General features: G+C 33.8%; 1 protein-coding gene across 4 annotated transcripts in view; it reads right to left on the bottom strand.

Annotated features, from left to right (window-relative positions):
* Nucleotides 1–10,114, bottom strand: part of LOC145248087 (protein TFG-like) — a 43,402-nt gene extending 33,288 nt beyond the window's left edge. The window contains exon 1 of one of the 4 annotated variants that reach the window (XM_080109871.1): nucleotides 9,965–10,114. Coding sequence is in view for 1 of the 4 variants with exons in the window: in XM_080109866.1 (XP_079965992.1) it covers nucleotides 645–716 (72 nt within the window). In the remaining 3 variants the exon portion in view is untranslated. Of the gene's footprint in view, nucleotides 1–644; nucleotides 732–9,048; nucleotides 9,352–9,964 lie in introns of those variants that run through there. The other 3 variants (XM_080109868.1, XM_080109872.1, XM_080109866.1) reach the window with 3 other exon arrangements.
* Nucleotides 10,115–12,469: the final 2,355 nt, after the last annotated feature.

Raw genomic sequence — 12,469 nt, 5'->3', positions numbered from 1 at the left:
TCAGGTGGCTGAAACTTGTGGAAAGCTAACCAGAGTTTTAAAAATATTCACTAAAACATGCATTCTTCTTTGAAAGAACACGAATCAAATGTCATTTGACTGGACCTGTATGAGAGCGTTTCCCCCCACCAAATGCATGTTTTCCATCTTTTTTTAAGTTTTTTTTCTGACGATTATCATAGATTACAGACAAGTATGATATTAGCAGAAAATACTTTGGAAAAAAAAAAAATTAATGATTAAGAAAGGGGTTCACTTTCTTGTTATGTTCTAATCATGTGACACACCAGTAAAGAATGGATATTAAGTCAGGTAGCAATGATGAAGTAGGACGTTATAACGTGAAAGTGAACCCCCTTCTTAAAAGTTAATAATTTTTTTTTTTTTTTCAAATTTTTTTTCTGCTTATATGATTAATAAGTCTGTAATCTATGGATAGAAAAAAAAAAATAAAGATGTAAAACACGCATTTTTAGTGGGTGGGCACTCTCGTATAGGTTCGTCATCATTTGTTTAAATAAGATATCATCAATCCCGTGACAGTCCAAAAAGAACCTTTAAAACTAACTTTTATGATGAAACAGAGTCAGCAAAAACAAAAAAAAAAAAAAAAAAAAAGAGTGGTGCCTAATGCCCCAGGTTACCCAACATATACTGGAATAATACTTCTCCAACTTCTGTCTATAGGACGACTCCAATACTCCATTGTTGTTCATTTTTTCCTCTCTTCTCTAGTGATTGTACACATTTCAAGCGTGTTCTTACACGCATAATATTAAATAGAATTTAATTTGAACTGATTCCTCACTTAAACTAAAAAAAAAAAGTTTATTTGTATGTTTTTTTGTTTGCAGGCACAACTTTTATGAACGTGACATGTGACGCATATCACATGCGCTAACACTAGTTATTTGTTATTGAAAAAATTCTTTGAACTCTTCATTAACTTTTATCCTTGATAACTAGCGACTCATTAGGAAAAATAAACAAATAAAACTTATCCAGAAAGACACATTTTGTTTGTCTAAAAACTCCTTCCATTAACCCTTATCCTGAAGTGTTTTATCCTTGATAAGTTGCGACTGGTTAGAAAAAAAGAAAAAAAAAAAAAAGAAAGGTAAATATGAAGAATTACTCCACCCTCGAAAATTCCTTTAAAATTATCACTCTTAAAGGTTTTGGGGGGTGTTGAAAACGAAAATAAGGCTTAAAATTACGGCAAACGAGTAGTTTCCAAGATATAAAGAAATGTTAGTTTTAAAAAAGTGGGGGATCACTTTTCTATAATAATTTAATGTAAAATGAGCACCCACTTTGTGGGCACAATTTTCATTTTTCGGGGGGAAGGGGGGGGGGCTTTCCACTCTCGAAAAATCCTTTAAAATTACCACTAACTTTTAAAATTCCAGGAAACAAGTAGCTTTTTTTTTTTTTTGAGGGGGGGGGGACTGCCAGTTTGTTTTTCGTTCTTTTGTTGGAGGGGGATATTCAATTATAGAACTTGTATCGTTTTTTTAATAGGTGCTTATGCAGTTTAATTAACTGTCTTGAGCAGAAGAACTGTTGGTACTAGTGCACTTATCGATCTGTGCTGAAATAATGTTATTATTTAAAAAGGCATTCTTAATATGGGGAGAGGAGGGGGTTTTGTACCTATTCTATACTTTAACCTTACAATTGAATAAAAAAAACAACATAAAACTTTAATTAAACTTGGAAATACGATTAAAAAATAGCGCGGATCAGTAAGTGAATAGTGCACTAGCACTATACTGTTTAATATCTTACAAAAATTCTGTTTACATTTGATGGGAGACGAATTTTTGGAAAATATTAAACAGTTCTTCTGCTCGGTTAATGTCGGTGCGGTACTTACGTTAAGATGGTTAATTTAAAAAAAAAAAAACGAAAAACAAACCGGCAGTCCTCCCCACTTAAAAAAAAAAAAAAAAAAAGTGATCATAAAGTGAGCACATTTCTTCATATCTTGGAAACTACTTGTTTCTTTGGTAATTTTAAAGGATTTTCCGAGGGTGGAAAGAAAGACCCTCCCCCCCGAAAAAAAAAAAATAAATCGTGGGCATAAAGTGGGTGCTCATTTTACGTTAAATTAATATAGAAAAGTGATTCCCCCTATTTAAAAACTAACATTTCTTCATATCTTGGAAACTACTCGTTTGCCGTAATTTTAAACGTTATTTTCGTTTTCAGCGATCCCTAAAACCTATAAGAGTGGTAATTTTAAAGGAATTTTCGAGGGTGAAGTAATTTTTTTTTTTTTTTTTTTTTTTTTTTTTTTTTTTTTTTTTACATAGGCATCACCACTTATCAAGGCCAAGAGGCCACTCGAGGATAAGGGTTAAAGAGTGTACGGTAGAAATTGGACAATATAGTAATCGTTAGTAATGGAAATTCGGTAAATTTGTTAAGTGGAACGGCTCATCAAGAACTTGTTTACGTTACGACTTCAAGACAACTATATTGTAGTCAGCTGGAAAGCAGGAAAACAGAAGACAATTCCACAGACGTTTAGGTTTAGGCACAGAAAGAGTGGGGGGAATTATTGATAGTGTTTTCAGCTAGACGAGTGTTTCTTGTGAAAGTTTGGTGAGGGGGACCATAGATTGAAGCTCAGTCGAACACTTTCCATGAAAATAACGACACAGCAGAGACAAACTCGCAACATCTCTTCTGTAAAATAGAGGTTGCAGGGAAGAGAAAAGGATATCTCCTATGAGGCTATGAAGTCTATTTTGAACTCTATCAAGGCAGAACAAGTCCTTTCTAGCAGCTCCTGCCCAGATGTGGCAACAGTATTCCATCCTTGGACGTACCTGGCTCTTATATAGATAGAGAATTGTATCAGCAGTGAGATATCTACTGGATCGATAGAAAGATCCCACCATTTTCCAGCGGCCTTAGCAACAGATTTGATGTACGTGTTCCATTTAAGAGCAGGAGTAAAGGTCAAACCCAGAAACTTGTCAAAACTTGAGGCCTCCTCAAGACGAGAGCCATTCATTTCAACTGATGCCAGATGGAGATCAGAACTTTGATGATGTAAAGATAAAAGCTTGGTTTTAGATGCATTAAAAGTAACCAGCCACTCCTTTCCCCATTGTACCACGTGCTCAAGATCAGAGAAGAGAGAATTGGAGAGAACTTGGTTGTTTACTGTCTTAGATGTGCGACCATAAATGGTAGTGTCATCAGCATAAATGTCTACAAATGATGTAAGGATGTGATTTGGAAGATCATTAACGCAGATCAGGAAAAGAGTTGGGCCCAGGATGGACTCCTCAGGGACTCCAGCATTAATACTGTGAGCTTCTGATTTTTGCCCATCAACTACTACTCTTATGAATCTATCAGAAAGAAATGATTTAATAATTGAGAAGACATTTCCAGCTATACCATAGCTAGAGATCTTGTGAAGTAAACCTTTATACCATACCCTATCAAAGGCCTTAGATATGTCAAGAGCAATTGCCCTAGAAAGGTTGCCTCCATCGAGAGATTCGCTAATCCTATGAGATATAACTGTAAGCACATCTGCTGTAGATCTAGCAGAACGGAAACCATATTGAGTGTCACTAAGAAGGTTATTTTTGTTAAGATGGTTGATTACTTCTATATTTAACACAGATTCCAGCAACTTACTCATGACGCACAGGAAACTTATTGGCCTGTACTGAGAGGGAGATGAGCGATCACCTGAATTCTTAAATACAGGGCATACTAATGAGATTTTCCAAGGTGATGGGAAGCAATTCTCCTTAAGACAACGTTTAAACAGTTTTGTAAGTATGGGCGCTAGTTCTGGTTGAATTTTTTGGAGTACTATAATTGGAATACCGTCAGGGCTGGTTGCTTTACTGGAATCAAGGTTTTTGATTAGCTTGGCAACATCACGTACAGATATATGTATATCACATAGCGTGTTTTCTGATACAGGAGGAAATATTGGGGGTTGGCGGCCTTGGTCGCAAAGGGTAGAATTAGCTGCAAAGTTCTTAGCAAAGAGTTTGGCTTTGTCTGATACTGACGAGATTACCTCAGGTCAATTGATGATAGTTGGGATAGAGCACACGCTTCTGTTCAGGATTCTGTTTGCAATTTGCCAAAACTGGTGGGAACCAAGCCGTTGCTCAGCTACTTTGGACTTGACGGATTGAGCATACAACTCTTGCATTCTTTATTGCTTTCTTACAATGACTGCTGGCAGTCCTGAAGCGGCTTTAGTTTCCATACATCTATTACGTTAGAAGCAGTGGAAAAAGTGATTTCTGTGTGTAATGGCAGTGGCACATTCTGGAGAGAACCATGGCTGGCTGTTAGGTTTTTGCTGAAACTTTTTCGAGGGTATGAAACGGTCTATACCTACAATTAACCATTCTGTCAGGTCTGATACTATAGAGGACACATCCTTTTTAAACATGGAACGCAGATGTATATCCGATATAAATGTACGGAAGCTATCCCAGTCAGCCTTAGTGTATCGATATACTGTATGATGGAGAGGTATGTCTGGGGATTTATTACATTTCATTTTTATCTTAATTGATACAACAGAGTTGTCGGAAGATCCAAGAGAAGACAGAACAGAAACTGAACATAGTTCAGGGCAAGTTGTGAGAAAAAGGTCTATTAGACTCGCATACTGGCCGTCATTATCGGGCACACGGGTGGGTTCGTGAACAATCTGAGTGAGGTCATAAGCAATGGAGAAATCATAACAGAACCTCCCCTCATCATTGGTCTTGTTTGAGTGGGTCAACCATTCCAGGTTGTGAACATTGAAGTCTTCACATACACATGTTAGCTGAAGGATTAGCAGATAGGACTTGGTCAATTTTCTCAGATATGCTTTTAAAGATAGTAACTCCGCTGTTGTGGGGGCGATAGAGAGTAAATATAAATGCAGTAGTGTGAGAAAGTGCAACCTGAAAGCACATATAAGGTAAGCTAGGATCTTCTCTGGAGATGTCCGTACCACATGGAAAGCCATCTTTAATATAGGCACATATTCCATGCCCATGGCGATCTTGGGGGTCAGATTTAGAAGTTAAGTTAGAGTATCCTTTAATTGTGAACTCATCTAGGGAAACAGTCTGTCCAATGCCAGTTTTGCTTAAAAATAAAAAGCCTGGTTTAGTCTCCTGTAATTGGGTTTCAATCTCTGGAAGGTTAGAACGTAGATCCTTGATGTTGGAGAAGGAGACATGGTAGTGGGGGTCTACGTTGGAAGTTGGAGATCCGGGTTTAATTGTGCATTTTTTCTTGAAACTCGTCATGATGGAATTTTGGAGTTTGTGGACTAGGTCGTCAGACTTGCTTAGAGCAGGACAGAGAGGGGAAACTAAGAGAGAAAAAGAAATGAAGAAAGAAAAAAAATTTTTTTTGGGAGAACATAAGGTAAAGCAGTAACAATTACCCACTAATATGGCATCGAGAGGCCCCCACCAGAAGCTACTGCATGGTCCAGAATCCATTCACGAAATGGCAATACAGCAGCCCCAGTACTTTACACCTGCTGATAGTACAGCCTCCTTAGTGGTTAATCCAAGGTTCGGGTCCCTGACTATCAGACGGATAACGTCAGCCCAGATAAACCGTTTACCTCCAGCACCCTTACTAGTGACATGGTTACAAGGATAGACATAGAAAAAGAAAATTTCCGCCATTTCTGCCGACTATCCACATAAAATACTGCCATACAGCTTTTTCTTCTCCCTTTGTCAGAAAAATCACTCATTAAAAAATGAGGATTGAGTGACAAATAAAGAGAAGCGAGAGTAATGGGAGCAGCCGATAACGCATCCACAATGCGCTTTCTACTCTCCATTCATATTTATCAAAAAAAAAAAAAAAAAAAAAAAAAAAAAGAAACTAAATTTATCTCTACGAGTAAACATTATGCGCCTTTTCTGGATAAGTTTAAGTCGTTTTTTGTTTTGTTTTAGGAAAACCCTTATCCTCGAGTGTGTTTTAACCTTGATAAGTTGCGACTTAAAAAATTTATCCAGAAAAGACTCACGTTTTTAATTTTACAAGTGAACACAGTACGACTTTTCTGTGTAAGTTTCAGTTGGTCTTTAAATTTTTTGGTGCTAGTGCAGAGAGTGATCCGCGCTATTTTTTAAATCGTATTTCCAAGTTTAATTAAAGTTTTATGATATGCTTTTTTATTCAATTGTAAGGTTGAAGTATACAAAACACCCGGGTTTGTTTTACTATAACACAGATTCGAAAAAGTTGTCAAAAAACAAATATATAACAAATAAATGTTATCAAAGGCAAGATAAGTTACTTTTCTACCTAACTGGATATATTTTTTGTGTTTTTATTCAATGTAACATGTTTATTCAGCTCGAAAAACATGCAGTGTTTACCGATGTATTGGAAAATTCAAAATGGCGCCCAACACTCTCTTTAACATGGTAAGTTTGGGAAAAGGTGTTATAATAGGCACCGCCAAAAATGGCCGCAAAATCAAGTTGTTGTTGTTTTTTAAAACTAAATTACATTTATCAAAATCCATTATTTCTGAGTAACTTTTTTTTTTCCAGAAAGATAAAACCCTGAATTTTATCATATAGAAAACAGAATAATGTAAAACTTTTTCTACTATTTTTAATTCAATTTTAAATGTTAAATTTTCCCAAAAAGTTAACAATTGTTATTTTTTGTCTTGCACAAAAAACGTACTTAAATATTTAAAAAAAAAGGGTTTTTGAAATAATTTATTTATTCATTTATTGTCTAACTAAGATTTAGGATGATTTTCTAAGAGAATATGCAAAAATATTATAATATAAGTACCTGAATTTCAAATAATTCCACTTATTCATATATGTAACCAGATATTTCGCGTCGCCGAAGAGTTCAGATCGACTCTGTTTACGTTTTCTTTCGATGAGACGAAAACTATGGAAGACTAAACAGGCCAAAAAAACTTATTTTTCAGTGACGAAAATTTCAATGTATTATTAAGCTGAGGCTGGCCAGTACCAGATGGGTGACCATTTGTATGAGTTTGGTTTTTAATGTGTATGTGTGTGGGGGCCAGGCTCCCCAAAATGGGGGGAGGGGGCAATTTAAAGCAGAATAAAAAAAAATTATTTCAGCGCGTTTGGTCCACCGTAGTCGAAAGGCGGCAAACGTTTTCAAACGAGATCGAAAAAAATGATGCTATTTTTAACACAAAGGGCACAATATTTATCGAATTTTTTTTTTTTGTATCGATAATTCAAAGCATGCTCTGTTTAATAATGGTCATGCATTATTCGGCTCGCTAAAAAAAAATTGTTAATTTATTTATCAAAAATTTTAAAATGGCTTTTTTCGTATAAATATAAAAAATTTTTTTTTTTTGTTTTGCTTAACTTAAATTAATTATTTTACTTAACATATTCACCGAATTTCACACTTCAAAACTCAAAAGCGGGATAATTAAACACAATCGAAGTTCTGATATTCAGACGTCAAAATAAGGTATGCAAACAATTTTTTTTTTTTTTTAATCTATAATTCTGTCCCTTACAACAACACAATATGTTTTGTTCAGTTTCAGATGATTATTTTAAGCATATTTGTTCCCACTTCAAAACAAGGGGGGGTTTTGTAAGCAAAAAAAATATATATATAAATATCGTTTATGAAAAATAAGTACACGGTTATAAAGTTCATTCTTCTCCTAATAATCGCTGAAAATTTCGTATTGATCGGATAATTACCTGATTTTTGGTAGATTTTTAAAAAGACGGTCCATCAAAAAGTACTGACCTGCCCCCCCAGTTTTGGCGGTGCCTATGTTATAAATAAAAAAACTATACAAAATACTATTAAAAAAACACCGAATATATGTCAACTTATGTCACGGTAACATATAACGAGCGAATTTCTAACAGTACGTTGTCTAGTTTATTATTTATAACATTTTTTCCTGAACTTACCGTGTTAAAGAGTGTCGGCCGCCATTTTGAATTTTCCAATACATCGGTAAACACTGTATGCTTTTCGAGCTGAATAAACATGTTACATTGAATAAAAACACGAAAAATATATCCAGTTAGGTAGAAAAGTAACTTATCTTGCCTTTGATAACATTTATTTGTTATATATTTGTTTTTTGACAACTTTTTCGAATCTGAACCCAAACACCCTTCCCATGTTAAGAATGGCTTTTTAAATAATAACGTTATTATTTACGTCCGGATCACTCTCTGCACTAGTACCAATTTTTTCTTTTTCAGAAAAAAAAACAAAAAAAAAACAAGTTTGCAAAAAATATAATTCATCGGCCCATAAAAGGGGAATATTTTCGAAAAGGAGAATATTTTTGTGTGACACCGGCCGCAGTTTTCTAGCAGGGATAGTCTTCCCCAATGCGAAAATGCGGCTAAAATCTCAGGACCCTACATTTTAGACCAGCAGCACTGCAGCACACTTCGTTTTTGCCTATGCAATGCATGTTACCGCGCTATTTCTTTTTAAATAGTATTTTCGAGTTAAATTCTAGTTTTACGATACATTTATTTATTAAATTGTTAAGTGAAAATACACAATAGTTACAAAATCCCCTCCCCAGGTTAAGAACGGTTTTCTAAATAACATTATTTCAACGTGGTAACATGGATGCATAAGTGCCTTTCGTTATTTATTTTTTTTTTGTTTCGTATTCCCAAATAAATAGTCACCCATCTGGTGCTAATCAGATTAGACGTAGCTTAACTTCAGTGATCTAACGAGAACCAATGTGACAGTGTCGACGTGATTGTAAGTCACATAAGGCGAGAAACACACATACACCGAAGCTGTCGCATAATTTTATTAATACACTACGGAGATTTAGATAGAAAAAAAAAAGAGGTGTGGTATTTTTTTTTCTCCTTAAATGCAAAACATTAAACAACGAACAAAAAAAAAAAAAGAAAAGAAAACGATAATAATCACATAGATTTATAAGATTCAAAATTTACATTTGGTTATGATTATTATATAAATAAATCCTAAACAGCAATATATAAAAATATTGTTTTTACTTACAGTTTTTTTTTCCCCCTTGTTCCAGTATTGTTTCACAAAAGGTTGAGCAAAATTTTTGTTTTTATGTTTTTTTTCCCCCAGGAATATTTTCTAGTTGTCAATTATGGCCGCTTAGAGCATAGAAAACAAAATACCGTCGCTTAGAACATTGAACAAAATTTTACTCCTTCGCTTTTATACATTCACACAAAAAAAAAATGAAAGATTAAATTCTATTTCTCTTTAGTCGATTATATGCCTGAAAAATTCGGCAGCAAAAATAAACAAGACAAAAATATTTTTTAGATTTGAGCATGGGGATCAGTTTCGCATATAAATGATCGTCCACTTCCGGACCAGATACAGCTTTAAAAAATTTTTATTTATTTTTTAAGTAAATTTTGGCAATGTTTTTACTTTCTTTATTTGCTGGTGTTCGAGTAATTTTTCTTCCTTTACTGTTGAAAACATTAAATCAAACACGTGGCGAACCGGCATATTAACTTTCTGGAGTCATTTCCTGTTTTAAATGTCATTACATGTCATAGGAAGTAGACGGTGTTAGATAAGCTTATAACGATATTTAAACAAAACACAAAGTGCATCAGGAGCAATCACTGATGTGAGCGCGATTGTGCTACATCTTTCCACTAGCAGTGTCAGATATCGCCATTAAAAATGAGTGATAAAAATCAGAATAATTAGACTCACTGTCTTTCGAAGTTTATAACTACTTGAAAAATGTAATTTGAACCCTATTTTTTTTTTCAATAAAAGGAGCAAAGACCAAATTTTAAAATAATAAAAGGTTTAATAGAAAAATATGCAATATTTTTTTAAAAATCGGTTTTCTTTAAAAAAGATTTTGAAAAATTCAACGAATTTTAACTTACTTCGAATATAAAAATATATATAAATTCAAAAAAAAATCACTTACCTATAAAAATAATAATCAATGGGTGCTTCCATTCTTCATTGTTAAGAATTTGTCCATATTTATATTTTATATTTCGTGTACTTTTTAAATAAAAGAATTTTTTAAGCAAAGATTAAAAAAGACCGCGATTTTAAATTGTCATATCAGAGGTTCACAACGGAGTTGTCTCTCTTTCTTCCAGTTGAGAAATACGAAGGCTGAAAACCGCCATAATTGATTATTTAAAAAACGTAAAAACAACACATTAGACCAAATATATTTTCCGGTAGTAACTATATAAAGAAACAAACATTTGAAGTGCTGACAAGTGTCTTATCTCCCCTTTGAATTTCTGACATATGTTTGCTGTCAACAACCAAGTTAGTCAATTATGGGTCACCGTAATAAAAAATTATCACATTTCACTCATCAGTTGAATAATTAAGTTTACTTTTATACACAAACCCGCTTACAAATTTTCCATTTTTTTTTTTTTTATTCTCTTAAAGAATTACGAGTTTTTGATTTAAAATATTTTATTTGTTCTTTATGCAATAATTTTTTTTTTTTTTTTAAATCTAAAAGAAAGCAACATTGAATGAAAAAGAAAAAATTGATGTAGGTGTCCAATTCTTACAGGACAATATTTTCAAAATATGACGTTTCACTTAAAAAAAAATCAACATGTTTTTAAAAAAAAAAGTTTTAAACTTTTGACTTTACAGGTAAATTTGCACATAACTATTCTTTTGTTTTTGTTTATAAATTAAATTATTTTATTTTATCTTCAATTTGTGATATATAAACCTTAGGTAAGAAAATTAATTATTTTCATTTTAATAGACATTTCAAAATGGGGGCGGGGTGAATTTTACAAAAAAAAAACGTTTGTTTAGAATATTCTCTTCGGTTTATTGGAAAGAGCATAAAATTTCACATTAAACCTGAAAATATCTTAAAAATTGAACCAATAGAAAAATTTGGATAGATTTTTAAATTGAAAAAATTGAAAAAAATTTAACTCATAAAATTCACTTCATTTTATTACGTAAAAAAAATGGCTGCACGAGCGCACGCAAGCACTTTGTAAACACTGTTTTTTAAAAAATAAAAAATAATATTTCTATTATTTTTTTTAAAAAAACTTTAATAGTTTATTTTGAAAGTATATTCCAAAAAGAAATTAAGCAACCCACTTTAAAAATAGAAATTACGGGTTTTTTTATATTTTATTTGCAGTTTTGTATTAAGGGTGTAAAAAATTCTCCTAAAATTCGGATACACCTATCTTTCCACTATGATACACAGTTCATTATAGCAAAAAATTATCGGGCAAAACACATTGCCCAAGGAAATAGCTACACTAAGAGATAGAAGGCCAGAAATTTTTGACTGATTAGATACGAAAATATGTGATAAAATATTTATAAAAGGACTACGCGTGACAAACTTAGTCTAAATTCATTCACAGACACACAAAGTTTAAATGGAAACAAACGCAGACTCCAGGAAACCAATTTTCCCTCACAACAAGGTTAATCGTTACATTGCAACATTTAATGAGAAAGAATGAGAAAAGTGTTCATGTGTGTAGGGAAACGTGCGACTTACTTAACTAGCACGTGTGTATAATTCAACGGGTCGGTTGTGGAATGAAATGAATGAAGAAGAGAGAAACAAAAATGGCTGCCTTATCTCTTTATGTGCCTGCAATGTGACCACCCGATATGCAAATGAGATGCTCCTGGTTGGAGATAAAAGAGGGTTGATTTTTTTAGAGGGACGTTCATTTTGAAGTTGGATTTCGAAGAAATAAGTTGAATTAGCAGAAGTTCGTTTCGAGTTGAGAGAAGGTGCATTACGTATACAGAAGTTTGGAAGTTGGAATTTTGTACAACAGTGTCAACCTTACCCAAGAAATTATTGGTGTGACGGGCGGAAGAAATAACACTCAAGTTATTGAATTATAATGTGTATACCTGTTGAAAGAGCATGCGTTCATGTAGAGACGGAAGCAAAGGATAAGAGTGCTGTGGTAGGAAAGATGTTGGCTTATTGGTCAGAACCGAAGGGGCCCAGGATTGTAGCAGTCACCATAACAGAGTATTTTTTCTTGTGGATTAATGCCTTCTTGCATTCTTGATTAGTCAGCTACCATGGCGCATCAATCCTATGGGTCCTTTAAGAGACTATTTACCTTTGTCAGGAATGATCCACCAGCCAGAGCAGGGGAAAGAGAGAGAGAAAGCAAGCTTGTTGCCAGTTTCACGTTTTATACACTCGGTCACGTGACTGAGAGCTGGCTTGTGATTGGACAATCCAGAAAGAAAGTAGATTTAAAATCCAGAGAATTAGCTCCTGCTTGTGCATGTTGCAATTTTCGTCTGCTACAAGTTTGTGATTGCTTCTTTCCAGTATTTCAAGCTGCTTGTTGGAAATCTGATCATGTCCACAGAACATCTTTTTTGGTCAGATTCTGGAGGGGTTTTGTCATTATTGCAAAATCTGGAATAAATTTCCCTATGT

The sequence above is a fragment of the Euprymna scolopes genome, chromosome 26, assembly GCF_053919585.1.
Source record: "Euprymna scolopes isolate OS-2025 chromosome 26, ASM5391958v1, whole genome shotgun sequence".
NCBI lineage: Eukaryota > Metazoa > Mollusca > Cephalopoda > Sepiida > Sepiolidae > Euprymna > Euprymna scolopes.
The sequence above is the reverse complement of the archived record's forward strand: the minus strand, read 5'-3'. Positions and strand labels throughout refer to the sequence as shown.